The sequence below is a fragment of the Dromaius novaehollandiae genome, chromosome 14 (assembly GCF_036370855.1).
Source record: "Dromaius novaehollandiae isolate bDroNov1 chromosome 14, bDroNov1.hap1, whole genome shotgun sequence".
Lineage (NCBI taxonomy): Eukaryota > Metazoa > Chordata > Aves > Casuariiformes > Dromaiidae > Dromaius > Dromaius novaehollandiae.
This window is the reverse complement of record NC_088111.1, coordinates 17,718,704-17,737,932: the sequence shown is the minus strand read 5'-3', so window position 1 is coordinate 17,737,932 and position 19,229 is coordinate 17,718,704. Positions and strand designations below refer to the sequence as shown.

The following is a 19,229-nucleotide window of genomic DNA, read 5'->3' as shown; positions in this document are numbered from 1 at the left end:
TTGCAGGGCTGTGCAGCCCTCCAGGCTTGGAGGATGTACAGTGTGTGTTTGGGGTGGCCCACACTTGAGTCTGTGTGGTGTCTTTTGGACAGCTGAGGATGTGTTTCTGTCTCTCAAGGCACTCACTTGATTTCAGAGCCTTTCCAAAGCTGGGTGGCTTTGGTATATCATATAGGAGAGATTTTTTTAAAAATGCTTTTGTGAGTGCCTCTGTGCTCCTATGCTCCACAAGCCTACGAGGTGTACGGTGTGCACAGTAATCTTCTGCCTGCACAATAAGGATGCTAAACCGGAGGATTTAGCTTTTGGCTGTGCTACTTTGGGATGCCACAGTACACCGAATCCTAAGATTTGATTTTGACTCAGGTGTGATTTACTGTAAGTGCCACCAGGCCCACAGTTGGTCGGGTCTTCTAAGAACAGCAGGTGTTTGGCCCCTCTGGGAATCTGTGCTGCAAACCGTGCAGGCACAGCACCCAGACGGACAGGCTGCTTCTCAAAACTGGGGTTAAAAGCGAACAAAACACCTGCAAAACTGGCAGGTGCCCTAAGAAAAGCAGTGGGGGGAGAAGGCAGGAAGCTTTGCATGCTCGGCCTTACTGACTTCATACATCCCCATCTGGAGAGAGGCCCTTGAAGTTCTCTGTTTGTTGAAGGGTATGTGTTATGTCAAGTGCCAGCTGCTTTTGTCATTGCAGAACGTCATCTCTTAACTGCCCTTGAGCGGTCCCCTCCCTGTGCTGTTTGCAGTAGCTACTGGGCTAGTCACTTAGATAGCAGTGACAAAGTACCGTGATCTCTCAGCTTGTCCCTGCTCACGTGCTGCAGATGACTCCCAACAGGCTCGTTGCCTCTCTTCCTGCTAAAAATACTTCTGTAATTAAAAGTCTGAAATAGAGGAAATACTGGTGGAGAGATCTCCTAGAAGTGTTTCGTTGGCTCACCCTTTTTATCAGGCCACGTTACATCACTTCTGATGCTGATTTCCTCTGTTTATTTCCTTTCAGAAGCGAGGCGACTCAGCCTTTCCAGGCTTTCAAATCCTCAACATTTGCCTGAATATCTCTGAATAAGCGGAGATGTGCCCAGGTGGTGTGAACTCCACTTCAAGCAGGTCCTCGGACCTGGGGGACGTAACTGTAGGAATTGGTGTGGCCCTCAGGTGCTCAGAGATGAGAGCCTCGGGCTTGATGGGGATGTGCGGGTGTAAGGAAGATGTATTTTAGTAGGTGCTGGATACCATTGTGCGACTGGTTTAAAAAAATAGATGAGGAAATACAACTTCAGTAACTTTTAAGAATTCTACTCCTCTTGTAGAGGCTGTTAGAGCCCACGGCAGAGCAAAGAGGTCTTTTGGGCTTTCTCATAGATGACATACTTGGCAAACGCAGGAGACCCTGCGTGCGCCCTGCACACAGCCCTCATGGCAAGGGTGTTGTGGGGCGGAAGACCTCTATGGAGGAAACCAGTGATGCCACCGTCCCCAGAGAGGAAGTCCCAGGGCGTTGGAGCCCATGGCTGTGCTTGGCCTGAGGCTTTGAGCAAGGCTGAGCATCCCACTCGGGCACAGAGAGCACCTCAGCTCCATCACAGTCGATGTCCCACACCCCCGTGCTTGTTGTCACCCAGGTTAAGGCTGCCGCAAGGTGAGTTGCTCCCAGGGGGTTGCGCGTAGCCGCTCGGAAGCTGGTGGCAGAGCCCAGCAACACCTTTGCGACGTGCAGCGTTGCCCACGGGACGTCGGGCTCTGTGCGAAGACACAAGTCCTCACCGATAGCCCTGCCAGACCCTTCTGTGGCCTCTAGAAAGATGTGGTATTTCAACTTCACTCCTGTCCAGCTCTGTTTCAAGACAGATGATGCTTCAGTCAGTCTAAACGTGATTCTGCTTTTGGGAGGGAGGGGGTGGAAGCATCGTATGTGTGTGTGTCCCCCAGTTCTAAGGTCTGAGGTTTAAAGCGTTTAAGGATATGTTTTATTTGATTAAAAACTTAAAACATCCCAGTACTGGTGATACTGCTCCGTTGCGAACGTGGCGGTTGTATCGATGAGTTGCCCGTGCAGCCGCAGCAGCCTGGCTGTCCCAAACCCGAGGAGTTGTGAAGCTTGTGTCGTATGACCTGCCGTATCGTGATTTTTATCTGAAAAATGTGCTTGCCTTCTGCCTGCTAATGGAAGGGCAGACTTGGCTGAGTGAAAGATCTGGCAGAGGGTTTTAAATGGTCAGTGTACAAATCAGCTGTGTATGCGAGGCCATAAAAGGAGCTTTCTGCAGATCTGTGGGTTTCACCTTTGCTCAGGGCAGAGGGTTTTGGTTTTGCTTTATTTTGCTTTGCCAGGCACTTTGTAATATCTTACCTTACTCTGCTGGTTTGCCTATCTCTTTTTGCATCTTTTTTTGTGAGGTTTAGTTATTTAATCTGTAACGAAATGTAAAGCAAAGTTCTCCATGCTTGTGCTCAGGACTCCAGTTTAAAGTTTCAGCTGCTCCATAACTCATTGACTGGGTAGGTTGAATTTTAATGGGACTCTTGCATTTGAAATTTCTTCCAGGTTAGTATGAAAAGAGAATAATCTAGGTCCAGCAGGCTACTGTATGGTTCAGTCTGAGGGAGGAGCAGGGTATCACATGTATGCAAAAGCAACCTAAATCCCAGTGTTGCGCATATGGTTTTCCTTTGATATTATGGGACAGAAATGTACGTGCTCCTTGGAGTACCTTTTAAGAGAACTTGATCAGGTGGCCTTATGGTGTGCTGCTGGCTTGGGTGTTCAGGGCTGCTCAATTAACCAGGAAAATGGGAGAAAGGAAAACACTTCTTTCCTATAATGTGGTTTCCAGTGCCCACCGCAGCTGGCCAAGTGGCCATTCACAAATTGGCACATCTACCTCATTTGCTAGTGAGATTTAACCTTTATTAAGTATTGTGGAGGTGTTTTCCCTGCGGCGGTCCCAGGACCGTGGCACTCGGTCTCCCTGTTCCCTGGCTGTGTCGTTGCATGCCGCGATTGAAGTCGTCTGTTCTAGTGCCCTGTTCTGGCTCTCCACAAGTGCCGTGTGGGAAGTGGCACTTTTACAGCAAAAGAAAATTTTCTGCTTTGCTAAATGTGAAGAAAATTTGCTAAGTTGTGCTCCAGGTCATCTTAAAAAGGGAGAGGAAAGGAAAAAGGCCATACGTCCTCCATGCGACTGAAGGGGGACAGTTAATGAGTGGTTCTGGCGACTGCTTTTAGCTGTGAAAGCTGGCTCCCTCCTTTGGGCTGTTTGTGCAGATATTTCCTGTCAACAGGATGTTTCCTAACAACTTGATAGGTAAATCATCTAATCGAAGGACACTGGGATGCGCTGAAGCCCTGAGCTGTTTCACTTCTGATTATGCTTCGTGCTGGGAGGGCCAGCAGCAACAACTGTGAAGGAGTGTCTTTAAACCAGTTTACTCTCGGATTTTGTTTTGGGTTTTGGGGTTTTTTTTGGGGGGGTAGGAGGGTTCTGGTTTGGGGTTTTTTTTCTGGTTTTGGGGGGATTTTGTGTTGTTGGTTTTTGTTTGGGTGGTTGATCTTTTTTGTTTGTTTTGGTCTATCTGCAGTAGCAGTCCTTATTTTATGCTGATTGCAACACTTCAACGTATGCTTAAATTTAAGCCTTTCCAGTGGGAGGCTTTTTTGCCTGAAAAAACACTGGAGTTTACTTTGGAGTCTGCAAGCGAAATTATTTCCAGTTTGGCTTTAAACTCTTTCTTCAATCCAGTGAAAACAGGCAAAAAGTATCCCTCTGAAAGAGGCAGTTAGCTCCGCAGATGTTGCCGACCACGGCTGTCTCTCGGACCCGCGCTCTCTCCTGGATCGAGTTGCCGTTGCTTCCTGCGTAGCAGAGCCGCACCAGTCCGGCACGGCGTCTCGGCGGCCCGCGGGACCGGCTCCACGAGCACTGGGGAAGCGCGGTGCATGTTGGAGAGGGGTTTTTCCTCCCTCCAAAATGAAGAATAACCAGTTCTGGACTAGTGTTGCAACACAACGTTGTTAATTATGCTGAAGTCCGGCCTCCCCTGAATTTGGCTTACATTGCAAATAGCTTGGAAAGGTACTTGAATTATGTGAGCATGCCGTCTTCTGGGGGCTCCAGAGCAGCAGCGCGCAGCTTAGCCTTGGTGTGAGTGCAACGGTAGAGGAGCACCGAGAAGTCTCTCCAGGGTGCTGTCCTTGTGTGTCCCTCCTGCAGCAGCCTGGAAACTGTGTTTTAGTGAGCCAGGAGATGTGAAGCCATCGGTTTGAAATCTCCGTGTCCTCATTCTGCTCGAGCATTAAGAGCCTGAGCAGTGTTTCTAGGAAGTACAGCATAAATCCAATAAAGCAGTTAAGCATGTCCCTAACTTTAGGTATATAAGTAGTCTTGCTGGATTTATACTTTCTAAAGAAGGTGGATATATATATATTTTTGGAGGCTTTTGTTTCTATTTTGAAGGCTAGTGAAAGCCACCTCCTCCCTTTCCTCCCTGACCTTGCCGCTGGCCGTTCTCTGCAGCAGCATCTCTCTACTTGAGTAGAGCTCACTTGCACAACCCTCTCTTCTCCTGATGGTGGCTTTAGACTCTGGTCCTTTAAAGATTAATACAATGTTCAGCTTCAGGATGATGTCTTGGAGAGAGCTGCTGATGTCTGTAGGTCAACATGGATCCATGAAAGCTGAGCAAAGCTTCAGAAAGAGGGTCTTGATGTGTGTTGCTCAGTCTCCATCTCCCAGCTGCTGAACTCATTTGCTTTGCTACCAAATATGTGTAGAATATGAACCACTACTGAACTGTTCCCATGTACCTCAGAAGAAATTACCTGTTTCAATAGAGACAATTCATTGACACGTTTTATTTGGTTATCCCTCCATCCCAAACCTGCCTGCTGTGGGCATAGATCTTTCTGTTCAGACCACTTGCATAAATTCACGTTAGCCTTTTGGCCTCATAAGTATTGAGGTAGTCTGAGAAATCGTGGGTGAAGATCATTAGTCAGGAAAAGACTTTGTACGTGGTAACCGCATCTTGTAACAACCTGGAGGTGATTATGCACCACAGAAATGAACAGGTCTGGATGAGGACCCGCATACAGCAGGTAAAGCACATAATCCCAAATACTTTTTGGAGAGCGTGTGTGTAGAAAATAGTGGTGGTAGGATTATGAGGGGGGTTTTTTTCTCTCTCCACTGAGTCTCAGATTTCTGGATGGCAAACAGAGACCTTGGTTGTATCTCAGGCCTGTTTACACTGGTGAAAAATGCGACAGATCTTTGGTTTGTGAAGTCTTTATCTGAAAGAGAAGAGAATCAGGCCTTGCCTCCTCTGCAGAGCTGTCCCAGCGTAGGCTGGTAACAGCTGTGTTTGCTAAGTCTAATCAACGTGATGGCAGAAATATGTTCGTCTCTGTTGGTCAGTACTTTCCTGCTGCACAAAAATGGTGCATGCCTTAAAAACTGCTGTTGCACTAGAGGGCAGCAGCTGCAGTGATGGGCAGGACTATTCCGTCCTGCCATATGCATACCCTACCTTGAATCAACAGCTATTAGTGTGTGTTTTTATTCTTTTGTCCCTGTGTGTTTTCTTTCCAATTACTGGTCTTCAGTAATGCAGGACTTTGAGAAATCTCAGACAGAGAGAAATCTCTACAGAGCGGGTTTGACCCTGTTGGAGGAACTTCAGATAAAGCAATGGCTTTTTATGGGTGTCTTTATTTTTGAGGTCTGTTCGAAAAATGGCCTTGTGCTAGGAGGGTGCCTGGTATGTTGGTTGCAACAACAAGAGCTTTTGAAGGGGATCCTGTCATTTATAACGTGTGAGGTGTCCTCCAGTACGTGCTTGTGTGCAGCCTTCAGGATCTCCAGCTTTTGCTTGCCTGCTGGTTCTTTGCCCCAAGAAACTTTGATTTTCTTCTGTGGGTAAGCACTGGCCTTCCTTTGCCAGGATGCTCAGCTACAAGGCGACCTGGATGCCTAATCGTACTGCTTCACATGCAGTCTGCACGTGGGCCAGGCCCACCTTCCCTTGCTCCGGCTGCAGGTGGCCTTGTGCCAACTCCTGTGTTGCTGTGGGTGCGAGTTGTGTCCCCGCTGGTGGGGTTAGGCAGGAGGGCTCCCGTCCCTCTGCCCTCGCCCTGCTGCGTCCACAGGACTGCTCTGGCGACAGGTGACCAGCTGGAGCTCAGCACTGGGATTGACTGATCCCAAAATGATTGATGTCCCAGAGACAGAAATGGTTAGATTTGTTCTGAGCAGGCTGCGGTGCCCCAGGGAAATCCCATAAATGCTGGAAAATGAATTGTTGCTTTTATTACTACCATGAGCTTTTGCTTTAGGAGAGTATCTCTTTTAGTGGGTCCCACAGCTCTCCTCCTAATGTCTGAATGCTTCTGGGCACCGTGGGTGTTCAGAGAGGACCGTCCCCATCATGTGTAGGGAAAAACAGGCAAGACTGAAGATAAGCGACTTGCTGAAGGGTCTGAGGCAATGGCAAAAAGGGGAGGAAAACCCAGCCCTTCTGGCTCATAGCCCAGGGTCTTAAAAACCGACCTGTGCTTCCACCCTAGACGCTGCTGCCTTGGTGCAGGTAACAGATGTTAGTGAAGCAGTGGGAAATATCTGAGATGCTGTTCCAGCTGAAGTATCATCGTTCAAGTGTTCTGAAGACGTAGGCTGGCGACGCACTCCTTGTAAATTATACGTTGTAATAATGATTTATAAACCAGCTTTTTTTTCTGTTGAGGGATGGATGTTGTCCTCATATTACTATAGGAAGAAAAAAAGTGCTTTAAGAGCTAAAAGATAGCTCTGAATGGTGGTCCTGGTAGCGAATCCAGATTAGTAACTTTGTCCTCATAACATGGAGTGGATGAAATAAATTGTGCCCAGAACTGCTAACTGAGCAGTGGGTAATCGCTCCTGGACTTGACAAATCCATACTTGCTCTCAACAAAGTCTGTATTCAAGCCTTATTTAGTATATCTTTATTTCTACAGTCTGCTTTCCAAGTACTGATGTTTCAAAGCATGCGCGGTCTGCAGGCAACAGAGCATGTCGGGAAGCCAAAGCTCACCACAAAGCCAAGGTGGTTTTCGGCTAGCCATGGAGCAGGCAGCCGCTCCATGTAAACGGAGACCAAAGAGCATCCTGGACGTGGCATACAGCTCACGGTGTTATTAAGAGGTTGAATTTCTGTGCTTAGAAATGAAATGCTGCAGTAATGAGCTGCCCCATGCGTGTTTTGTCCTGCTTCACAGTGAACCCGAGTGGCTAATGTCTCATACGGTGGGTTTTTTCCCCTCTTGTGTTTTGTAACAGGCAAATGAGGTGACTGACAGCGCGTACATGGGCTCAGAGAGCACGTACAGCGAGTGTGAAACCTTCACGGATGAAGACACCAGCACCCTAGTACATCACGAGATGCACGACGAAGTCGAAACGGACAGTGCCATCGATTCCACGGTGCATTCGGAGTTCACGGACCCTATCGAGGAGCCCGAGCATGGGTCAGTGGTGTTTGCTGTTGGTCGCTGTGGGGCAGGGGAACGGAGGAAGAGGAGAATTAAGTGTGGGGCAAGACGTGTAGCACACTGCAAGTAGATGACTGAGGGAGATGTGTCCTGAGGATTTCTCTTCCCTCATCTGTGAAGATAAAGCGTGCTGAATCTGTCTGGCTAAAACTGGTTTGTTCTTAGTATTTATAACTTCATGCAAGACCTAAATATATTTTCTTTAAAAATAATAATAATAATTAGACCACACCATGTGAAGGCTTTTTTTGAAGCTCAGCCTGGCCATATTTTGAGCTAATCACTACTTGCCTGGGGAGGACTTCTGTTGCCTCATTAGCATTTTTAACCTCCAGAATAACTACTCAGATGATTTAAACACCTGAAATATTTGCAGTTTTTAATTTATCATTTTGTGCAACATATAATTTTCAAGTCATTAGTGCAACTCATCACAGTCTTGTTTTTCCTAAACATGTGTGCACCCTTTGTGTAACCACCTCCCGTAATAGCCGGTTTTAATCTTTTGCCTGAAGCACAGCACTGTGAACTAAGAACTTCTTCCCTGTGGTGTCTGAACCGTTGCTGGCAGAACTGCTCCTGAGCCCTCCCCGTTTCCTAGATGTTACTGGGAAAGCCGTTTTGGGGCTAAACTGGGATGCTAAGAAGGCAGCAAGGCAGGAGGGGATGTAATAACTTTATTATCCAGGCCTGGTGCTCTGCATAATATTTACATTCTCCTTTGCTTTTAGAAAGCAACAGGCTTTTTATGGCTTCCCTCCCACCCTAGAAACGCATCTAGGGACATAGAGGATACAGCGAGCAGTTGATGCTTCTGGGCACTCTGCACTGGGGCTGAAAGAGTGCTTGCGCTTCGAGGTGCTGGATTAGAGCAGAAACGAGATTAGCTGGCTCTGCTCTCTTTGCTCAAGTGCATTCAGCTCGGTGACTGTTAAATCAAAGTATATAATCAGTTCCTGAGCTCTGAGACAACTGCGTGGAGTGTATTTGGAGGGGCTGCAGCAGCCTGAATGCGCTCTCGTCCTCTCGGGGAAATGACGTGCCTCGGAATCACCTGCCTGTAGGTACAAAATACTTTGCTTGGGAATTTTTTAACATTGTTATCTTTGAGGCTTCCCCCATCCCTCCCAGTATGGGCTTGGGAAGGTCAGGTGTCCTTCAGGTGCTCTGTCCAAATGAAATGCTATCTACTGCTGGGTGTGTTAGACATGTGCAAGTTTGAGGTAGCCAAATAATTCAAAGCAGAAATTCATTTGAATTTGGACTTTTACCTTAAAGATTGGAAGGCTTGAGGTTGAAGACTCTAGAGATCTGCTCCCAAGAAGTTGTAAGGCTGTTTTTGGTGCCTTCAAAGCCCAGGCAGGGCAGCAGTTATGCACCTCTAATGTCCAGAGCTCTTGCAGGAAACAGTTTGTAAGTAAAACTCAACTATATTGCTGATGGACTGACTGAAAACTTGGACATTGAACACCGGTTTTCAGCAGCTGTTAAAGTTCAACATACCTGAGACGGTTGGAGCTTAAGTGAGTATTTCAGCTGTGTATAATAAAGATTGGTTGGGCTCTAGATCTTGCAACTGATAAAGCCCCAATAGGTGTATCTGAAATACCTGTGCTGGTGCCTGAAGCACCCCTGGCTCGGGGATCCCACCGGTGCTGCTTTGGTAAGGTGCTTGTCAAATCGGAGCCCTGTCGTTAGAGATTCGGGGTTGAGTTTTGCTTGCCTGAGTTAAAAATTCCACCCCCTCCCTTCTATTTCTGGGCAGATTTCTGATGCTTTTTAAAACAGTCTGATGGGTGAAGTGTCTGATTCATTGCTTGGGAGATTCAGATTCTGACAGATCTCATTACAGAAATAATAGGGCTTCTCAAGCGGTTGGGAAGATGTGCCGATGCCCACAGGCCGGAATGGACTTGTCGGCTGTTCAGTAGAGATTTGCTGCTCTTTTGTCTTGAGAGTTGATGTGTTTTTATTAGCGGGATAAGGGCAAATCCTTCAGATGTTGCAGATTTTTATCCTAAATGGCTTATCTGTAATCTTTTCTCTTTTGGATTTAGTGCAACAGTGTAGTTGTACCTCCTCCCCAGTTTTCCCCTCCTAGTGAATGGATTGAAGATGGGGGTATATCCTGAAATAGCAGATTTTACTTTTCTTTTCCTCTCCCCAGCATTGAATTTTAGAAAGGAGAATGGTATTAATTCCCCCATCCCAAACACACACATGTGGCTCGTACACGTGGGCTTGCTCGTGGATAAAGCCAGGCTTGTTTCACAGCTTGGCCTTACAAATCCCACCTGCACCCTACCAGTTTCATCTTAAAAACTCCGCAGTCCTGGGTGAGGTCTTCTGATTGTGGGTGCACACCGTCATAATGAACTGCTTTTATACAGTACTGCTCATTTTAAATACTTACAAAAATGATCACTTCTATAAGGACAGCTGTGTCCCCTCTAAAGCAAGGGAACCCCCCGGCATCCGTGCCAAGCGTGCTGTGGGTTTAGACTTGATGCAGTACTGTCTTGTGGAGCCAGTGTCCAAAACACATGAAAAACATCAGTCCTAAATTGCTGTGACTGCATAGGACATCTTCCCAGAAGACGCTGAGGAAGGGGCTCCTTTGCGTTGCCGGGAGGCTGTGCCGGTGTTGGGAAGGGCAACCTGCAAACGGCCGGGATTTGTGTCACCGGGGGGTTACAGTGCTAAACCCCGGTACTGGGCTCTTGATAGGATTACGCAGCGCTTGGTGAATGCGAGCCTGGCGTGTAGGCTGACTCTGTAACTCTGAACACATTTAGCGTGTGTTCGGCACACGGTGAGCTTTTTGTCTGCCCTGCTTTTGGTTGAGCCGTGCTGTGCAAGGGCCTGCCAGCAACGCTGGATGTTGCCCTGCCAGTCTGACTACCCCAGATACTACGCTGCAGTTGCCAGGGGAGCTTGTGTGAAAAAGCCCTGGTTTGGTTTGGAAAAACTTGCTGCAAATTTCCATGTGGTGCCTGGGCTGCCCGTTGAGTGCTCGAGGCACAGGGTGAACTGTACTGCCAGGGAGAGCCAGCCCTGCCTACCGAAATGGCAGCTGGTGGTAAACGTGGCTTGAAAAAAGGCTATAGTGTGTACAATTGGGAAGGCTGCTGTGGCCACCCTGTAACGCCTTTCTCTTTGCTCCCGCAGGTCCCATCCGCACGACCTCCCCCTGGGCTCCGACCTCAGCCACTCCATCGTTACGATAATTAGCGGAGAGGAGCACTTTGAGGATTATGGAGAAGGGAATGAAGCGGATTTGTTCTCGGACAGCTTGTGTAATGGGGAAAGCAGCTTTAACAGCTCCTCTTTCCTCTCTCCCAGGTAATACTTAGCCCAGCGTTGGCGATATTTTAACCGGTTTCCCTCGCTTAGCATCTTCGTCCAGGGTTTGTGTGCGTGAGTTGTTTCCTTTGGGTTTGCACCTCACTTGGCCTGCAAGAGAGGGTTCCTGGCTAAGCTTGGATACAAAGGCTTAATCAGCTCTGAAGTGGAGAGAGCTGCCTCTCTCAATCTTTAGTTTCCCTGAACAGTTCCTATCTTCTCACCCTGAGGCAGTAATGTCTCTAGCAGCAGTTTGAAGAATAGTCTGAATTTCACATGCATCCGGGACAATGTCATATTTCCTTTCTTCTTAGAGCTGTGGCTCCTACCAGAACTTTCTGGTAGAGAAAACTGCCATACAACTTTATTCCTGATCCTGTTGGATGATGACTAATTCTTTTCTTTCCTTTTCCTAAGCCTGCGATTTTGATTTTGGTATGATGCTCGGCTGGCTTTGCACAAGCTGGTGCAGCCTGTCTTCTCCAGGCAGGCTGAAGGGATACTTGGAGTAGGAAGGAGGCTGTAGTGCTTCCTGCAGGCTTTGCATTAAGGCCTGAAACCTGACAAAAGTTGGTTTTGAGCCTCTGCGGGGCGGACTGAAGAGCTAGCGTGACTACAAACCAGTCATTGCTTCGTCAGGAAAAAAGTAAAAGCTGAAACAATCATCCACTACTGCAGCCCTGAAGGTCTCTGATGACAGACAAGACATTTGTCCATCAGGCAGTGAGTCTCTGTGTCAGGAGTGGTCCCTGACAGCCCCATGCTTCTGCTGAGGAAGAGAAGAACATACTTTTTTCCTTTAAGATGATACCACCTACAGCAGTGCTACGGAGGGAATATGATTGGGACTTTCTACAGCACTATAAACCTGCCATAACTTTTTTGCTGTCTGCCTGTTTTTTTACCAGATTCCCAAAGCCCTCTGTAGAGCTTAGGCAGTTCTGATTTGACAGGGCTGAGAAGAACTGTTGTGAAATCCATGCCCATGGGTTTTGCTGCAGGTCAGGGTTGTCTTTCCTTTTTGCTCGTGAGGCAGCAATTTTGAAGACCTTACAAAACCTGCAATAGAAAACTGTTGCTGTTATTGCAGTAAAGCACGACTAACCCATGACCTCAGGAAAGCAGTGCTCCAGCTCCCCATGTGATGGGACACTTCACTCGCACATGCTTTTCCTCCCATCAGACCGTAGGGTTAGGGAGGCTGGAGACAGCTGTCCGTACTGATGCTGCAGCATGGGAAGTACTCTCAGATAAAAACCATTCTTGGTGTTTGTTTGGAGTTGCTCCTTATGTGGGCCTCCAGCCTAGTCCTGGCAACAAAATGCTCAGCTAGGTAGTTTCGTAATCAGTTAAATTTTTTGTTCAGTATCAGTTCTGAGCTCCCCAGTTACATGTGCTCACAGCGTTGAAACAAATTCTGCTCTGCTGGGGCACGCTCTTCCCTGTGCTGCGCTCTCTCTTCTCTGTAAGCTTGTGCTCTGCAGCATCTTTGCTCTGCTGGGAGAGGCTTACTCAGCAGGCAGCCATACGCTTTCTCGTGGTCAAACTGCAACCGTACGGGACGCTGTTTCCCTCTCAGCCCTGGGGCGAGGTAGCACCACCCTAGCACCATTTGCAGTGTCTCCCTACGTTTCTCTAACTTGAGAGCTAACGACTCTTTGCAGTAGCTCCTCGTATATTCTTGATGGGTGTGCCGGGGCCTCAGCGCTGGGGCTTGCTGGGAAGGCAGGCTGCAGAGAAAGCCCTGCAAAACCGTGAGAGTAAAGAACGTCCTTCTGTTTGAGGCAGAGAATTTTCTCCTGCCTTCTGGGTCCAGCCCTTACCTCGGACTGTCATCGTGGGCTTGAAGTTCCTTAGCTGATATTTCCCTAAGCGTGTGCTGTTTTTCTGAGCAGAGCCCTGCCTCCTCAGTGCGCTTAAGCATAGTGGGACCTTGCAAAGAACTGCAGAATCTCAGTGGTTTAGACCAAGTTCTCTTGATGAGGTTTGAGTACGAGGAACAGTTTGACTCGTAAATGGTCACCTCACCATGTGCTGCTTCCACATTAGTAGAGTCTCTAAATGGGAAGAAGCTCAACAAAGTTTCCTGCTGCAGCTCCGGAAGATCTTCATGAGAGGGCTGATATGAAAACCAAGAGCCTTAAGGAAGCATTATGGAGTGCTGCGTATTGCTCTTTAGTCCTTGGGTGCACGTTTGTGATGCCTCCTCTTGGCTCGCACCTCTTCCTTGGTACATTCCTACAGTCAGAGGAGTGCCTCTGCAACACTTGCTGAGAAATGGATGGCAACTGCAAGTAAAAGCTCCTCGCACGTACCCGTCCTCAGCTGTCAACACGCTGCGCGTCTGTCAGCGCTGAACGAGCTATAGGAGACCAACCTTACTCCATGGGATGCAGGAAGGAGGCAGCATGACTGCATATGGTGCGGAGTATGGCAGTTTGCCACAAGCGGTACGTGGGGATGCCCTGCAGCATAGCGCGGTTAAGCCTTCGCCCACTCAACTGGCAAAAAACCAACGCGGCCAGTGGCCGAGTGAACTTGTATGCACTTGAAAAGTTGAGAGGTTGGCCTGTGGATTTTCTTATGTGCTTCTTGACTAATGGCTTTTCCTATCTTTGTTAATGCTTGTTAGAGTAGAGTTTGCACGTCACACAGTGATTTGTGAATCGAGTGAATTGTTTCTGCCTTCCGGGAGTGTGATGGACTAGCTGCAGCGAGGAGTGCTTGCTAAACGGGGCTCGTGAAGCTAAATGTGAAGTCAGACCCCAGAAAAAGGCACATTCCTTCTTCTGGACACAACAAAGCTGCTGTCGGCTCTTACCCTGTGCAAAGCCCAAGCAACTGGAGTGACTGCTGGTGGATAATGATTTTCCTGAGACCAAACCTGCTCTAGAAGCTTTTTCAAATTTTTTCCAAGCATGGAAAGAGACGAGGAATTCAGTGCCTAATAATGTCCATTTATCTATTCTAAGGGGGCTAGGAAATACTGTACAGAACGGCATGAACTCACGGGCCTGCCCTGGGGGTGGCTGGGCTGCTGACCCTCCCCAGGAAAGCCAGGGAGGGATGATGCAAAGGTGCTGAGCCTGGGCACCCCTCCTGGGCAGTCTGGTGGGTGGCACAGGCACCCAGCCTCTCCCGGGGCCAGGACTTCCCAGTGTGGATCTGTATCACGGGGTTGACCGGTCCTTTCAGATGCCTTTTGGTTTTAAGCTTGTGTCTGCTCACACCTTTACCTGTCTTTCTTATTGAACTGCTTTGTTTTTTCACTATTAACCTTACTTTGATTAAAGTCTGTGGCTTCCAGAAGCATGTTTGTTGGCCGAAAGGCTTTGTGGCATGTGTTTGGCCCTAAGAAATAGAAACTCTTTGCTGTTCAGGATCTCTTGGCCGAATTATCAGCCAAGTTGTGCCAGTTGGGGAAAACAGCTCCCTTGTTTGCCAGGTGTCCGTGAACACCTGAGCAGCTTGCTCTCCATGGGAGCAGCTGAAACGGAAAAGCCGTTAGGGCATATTAATTAGTAAGGCAAAATAAGTCCTGTAGAACTTCACATACCCATACCAAGCTACGAACTTCAGGCTTTCTCTTCCCTAACAGCAGGGCCGAGTTGCCTCGTGAGAGTCTGTGTGCTTCACTTTGTGAAAGAAGTGACGAAAGTTGAATCTTATCCCCCTTTTTACGAGTTTAGCTTCAAAGAGCAGCTCTTTGAAATGAAAATCTGACTCTCTGGTGTGCATTGCAAAGAGCAGCACTACGGCAACGCAGCTGCTTTGTTTCTGAAACATTCCCGCTGGAAAATGGTGTGACTGACCAAAGACATTTCACTCCCAAACTCACTGCTGTGAGCAGCAGTGTGTCAGTTTGGGCTGTGTTTGACAGCGCAAGCTGGGAAGATCCCTGGGGCCATTTGAGACAGGTTGCTTGGAAAATGATGACAGCTTATAAATGTTGTAGGTACATAGGTTTGTGCAAAGCATACATCTAACATTCCCGGGGCTCTTGGAGGATATTCCACAGGGCAGGCTGGCACATGGGTCTGGATATGTGGGCCAAATTCACCAGCTGCAAAAAAATTCCTTTGGTTGCAAATCTCTGCAGCTTTTGTGGAAGGGGAGTCATGGAAGTCCAGCTAATTTATAGCAGCTTCATATTGACTGATGCTGTGCTTCTAAAAGTTCATAGATGGTTGAGTGGGAAGGTAACCTGATCTGCCCTGAAAGTTTTAATTGCAAGTCTTGTATCCTGTACAAAAAGCTCCCCTGCCCAGAGACCCTCCCTTTCAAATGTGCACTTAGCTTGTGGAAGCCACAGCTGAAATCAGGTTAGTCTGTTCTGTCCTGTTAAACTGACACTTGTGATTTCTCTAGCACCAATCCGCTCGCTGCGAAACTGCACAGCATTATCGCAGATGAAGCATTTGAGTTTTACTGTAGCCAGTGCCACAAACAAATCAACCGCCTTGAGGATCTTTCTGCTCGCCTGAATGATCTTGAAATGAATAGGTAATTGATCTTGTGCGTGGCAGCCTGAGTGTCTGGAATGATATCCTTGAGAAGGGAAGACTCTCATTGTCTTGCAAAGCTTTCCTGGGCCGATGCGTTGCTTGATGACCCTTTGTGAAAGGGGATGAGTCCCACTGAACTGAGTGAGCCTCTCCAGGTGGCAAAGTCCAGAATAACATTATGGAGGGTAGGCAGAAGTTTCATTTAATCTGAACCTTGGAAGCTGACAGACAATGGGAATCTCTCGTTCTGCTTTAGTCAGTCTCTTTGCATGTCCTGTCGAGTGTTATGTGAATGCAGCACTTTACCACGCTCTGAGTAATGGGGTCCTTAAGACAGAATTTGAAGTCTTAAGCTGGTCACGTACAGTATTTCTGTCACCAAGGAAATGACTACCTGGTCTTTTGGCTGGCCATAAACAACCGAGAAGTGCTTTTGAGTTGCTGATTCAAATCTGGAAGGGCTGGAGTAGCGCTTCCTCCCACTGCAGCAGTAACCTGGGAACATCAGCTTGCTCGCTAGGACCTGGGACCTTGTCTATAGGCACTCAAAGTTGCAGCAGTAAAAACTCGTTTCGGCTGGCTTATCTAGGTGCCTGTCTGTCTGTCTGTCTGTCCACCACGAGCAGTGTAGCTATGGTAAATGCTGGCACCTTTGTATAGCAACTTCAGGAGTTTTTAAATGTAACTTTGAGCTCTGCCAGCCAGCAGTTTGACTTGCTGATTTGACAAATGCAGAGGGATTTCTATTCGTTTGTTCTAGCCTGTTTGCAGTCTGCCGTGTTGAAGGATAGCAGGACTACTGTTAATGATTCTTCTCACACCCACTGTGCTCTTTCAAGCTGAGTTTTTGGTCATGCTCTTGGTCTGTGTCTGTCCTGTATAGGGACAGCATGAAATGAGAACTCTCCTGCGCTATATAGCTAAGGGAAGAGAGCTGGAAGACAAATAGGAACTTGCCCTTAAGACTTGTTTGTGGAAAAAGTACTTCTCTGCCTCTCTCTCAGACAAATGTTTGCCTCTGTTGTTACCAGTCTCTAAGGGAGGCCTTGAAGACTGGTGCCGCAGCTCAGGTTATACAAATAAGGAGAATGCTGGACTTCTCTGAAGTCTGTCACTCTGTCCTAGGCTTTCTCCACCAAATCTATGTTCAAAGCTGAATTAATACCCTCCGAGCCTCCTGGTGAAGGATGGGATTTCCAGAGGAGGCTTCCAGACCCCACGGTGGCTCTGTGGGAATGCCACAGGTTTTGACTTGTTGGAGCAGCAGTTTCTTCTTTACCTTGTTCCAGGGAGGTCTGTGTCATCACTTGGTGCGAATCAGGCTGTTTGCACGTTGTTTCGCATTTAACATGTGTCCTTTGGGCTTATGGCAACTAGATGTGATTCCTCCGTCCGTGTTCAGGATTTCCTGTGTGTAAATTTGCTGCTGTTCCAGCAAAGCATTTCAGCTTACCTAACTCTCTAAATTGCGAAGAGGAAACTGGTCTTGTTGTAAGTGTAACTGGTGTGTTGAAGTCACACAAGTACCACTTAGGTCCCAGAGGCTTCTGTATTTTATCTCAAAACAGCTTTAGTGCGTATTGTTGACCATATGGTCATGGTGTATTGCTGACTCTGCCTGTCTTGCTTCTGAGACCTGGATTTCAGCCTCTTGCTCCACAGTTCTACTTGATCTGAAGACTAGACCAACAAAAAGAAGATACTTGGAGGAAGTGCCTCTCCTGAGTAATACTTGCTTTGGTCTCAGCTTATTGTTTAAGCTGCAGTTTTCTCACCTAAATTTGGCATCTGACAGAAGCGGAGTGTGAAGCCTGGCCTGAGCACACTGATGCTGTTGGGAGTTTTGCTTGCACAAGTTCTCTGGAGTTGGGAAGAAGGCCATGGACAAGAAACGCAGCAGGCATGGCTGAAAAATGTCCATGGCATGGGAATACTCCCTCCGAGGAGAAAATAGAGCATGTCTGAAAGACTGATAGAGATTGAAACACAAAACTGTTCTCCAGGAAGGAGCGTCTGTCTGGGTGTGAGCATCTGGCCCAGCAAGAAGAAGGAGAACTACAAATTTCCAGGAACTCCTCAGACCTGAAGAAGTGTAATGAGGATTGCAGGAGCCATGTCAACCTCCGGGCTCACCAGAATGAAGGCCATCCAGTATGCAAGCTGTGTCCTGGTGAGAGCAGCAAGGAGAAGGGCTGCTGGCCCAGTGGGAATTGGGGCAGCCGTATCTCGGAGGAAGGCAGCAACTGAAGCTAATGACAGCTTGCTGCTCTTCATATTGCAGAGTGAGTGGGAATAGCAGTGGAAGGAGCAGAAAGGAGCTGATGAAAAATGGAAGAAGCCTCAAGAATGTAAAGAAGTAGGACTGCCAAAACCAGATTGTTTTGGACTCAGTGCCTAGTCCTCCAGGATAACTCATAGGTTTGTGCAAAACGAGGGAAGAGTTGTGAACCAGGAGCAGAGGGATAAGTGACACCTGTAACTGAGCTGATGGAAGTTGGATTTTCTGCATTTCCTACAGTGAAAGCAGATGAGAGGTACCCTGTATAGAAGCAGCACTTGGGATGTGTCAGGATCGATTGTTTGCTCCCGGCATCGCTATCAGGGCGAAGACTGCAATGCAGGGGACAGAAATCCTAGACTGCAGGCTAAGAGAGCAGCAGAAATGGGACAAAAATCTGAACAAAACAGCCTTGCATTGGATCTGGGAAGCTGCCAAGCCCTGGGGGTAAATCCTGAAGACAGCCAGTCCACAGCTTACTTGCAGCTGTGGTAAAGCCCAAGTTGCCGCTGTGTAACATCCTCACTCTTAAAAACTTTGGATATATTATCAGTATTTTATGCACAGAAGAAAGTAAGAAGACAAGGGAGGAGCAATGGCCCAAGCTCTGGTAAGCGTGCCCCTTCCCAGCCCTGGAAACCCTCCAAGGGAGTTGGTGCTGTGTTGCAAACTCCCAGCGTCTGACTGAAGCGTGGCCCTGGCCTGGCGTCGGGTACCGGCTGCCCTGAGCCCACCGCGCAGGAAAGCAGGGAAGGACTTGGCCGGGAATCTGGGAGGAAGCCGTTCTGTAAAAGTATATTTGGCTATGGTGCACTTGAACCAGAGGTTACATGTTGCACCCTCTCGTGAGATGCATCCGAAGGTGCCGGCACTGGTTTCTGATAAACTGCTTGCAGAGAAAAACAATTTCTTTTCTTCCTCCCTGATATGAGGGCGATACGTGACTTCTTACAATTGCTGGCAGAGACGGGGGCCTGACCTCCTCCCCGCAGGCCTGGGAAGGAGCGTGCCAAGTGTCCTTGAAGCCTGGCCAACAGGGATGCCTGCCCTCCTTAGAGATCGCAGTTTTGAGGATGTCCTTTTGACACGAGGACTAGCAACCCTGACGACGATCTGGGGCCAGGCATTGTTTCCCAGGAGCTGTTCTTTAAAGAAACTTATCCTGAACTATTTTTAATTTCTCCTTCTAAGAATTAATTGCAACTGTTGCATTTCTCTGGTCAGAAACAAACGCTCAGAGGTCGCTGCGTGGATTGCATCTTTTTTCTTTTCTTTTTTCTTTGCCAGATGCTTAGCTCAGTGGATGTGATTACCGCTTCTTGACTCGGGCTTGGTTTTTTTGTTTGCTATCATAATTCAGTGATGGTATTGTATCAATAATGGCTCCAAGTGGCATCCGCTTGACAGTAGTGTGCGTCTGGGTAGAAGTTGAGGCGTGAGCCTGGCATGTCAGTCGTGGCTTGCTTTGGAGTGACGGGAAGGAGCAGCTCGCAAGCAGACGTTTCCGGAAAGGGTCCGTTTCCCAGCGGAGGGAACCTGCAGCAGCTGCCGTCCCTCCTTGCTGATAGCAGA

At 48.0% G+C, this 19,229-nt stretch overlaps 1 protein-coding gene across 4 annotated transcripts in view; it reads left to right on the top strand.

The window, feature by feature from the left end:
* RAB11FIP3 (RAB11 family interacting protein 3) overlaps positions 1 to 19,229 on the top strand; it is a 91,415-nt gene that overhangs the window by 53,363 nt on the left and 18,823 nt on the right. For 3 of the 4 annotated variants that reach the window (XM_064520496.1, XM_026106470.2, XM_026106469.2), the window contains 3 exons: positions 7,321 to 7,508; positions 10,701 to 10,874; positions 15,243 to 15,377. In XM_064520496.1, the coding sequence (XP_064376566.1) occupies positions 7,321 to 7,508; positions 10,701 to 10,874; positions 15,243 to 15,377 (497 nt within the window). The remainder of the gene's footprint in view (positions 1 to 7,320; positions 7,509 to 10,700; positions 10,875 to 15,242; positions 15,378 to 19,229) is intronic. The other variant, XM_064520497.1, reaches the window with a different exon arrangement.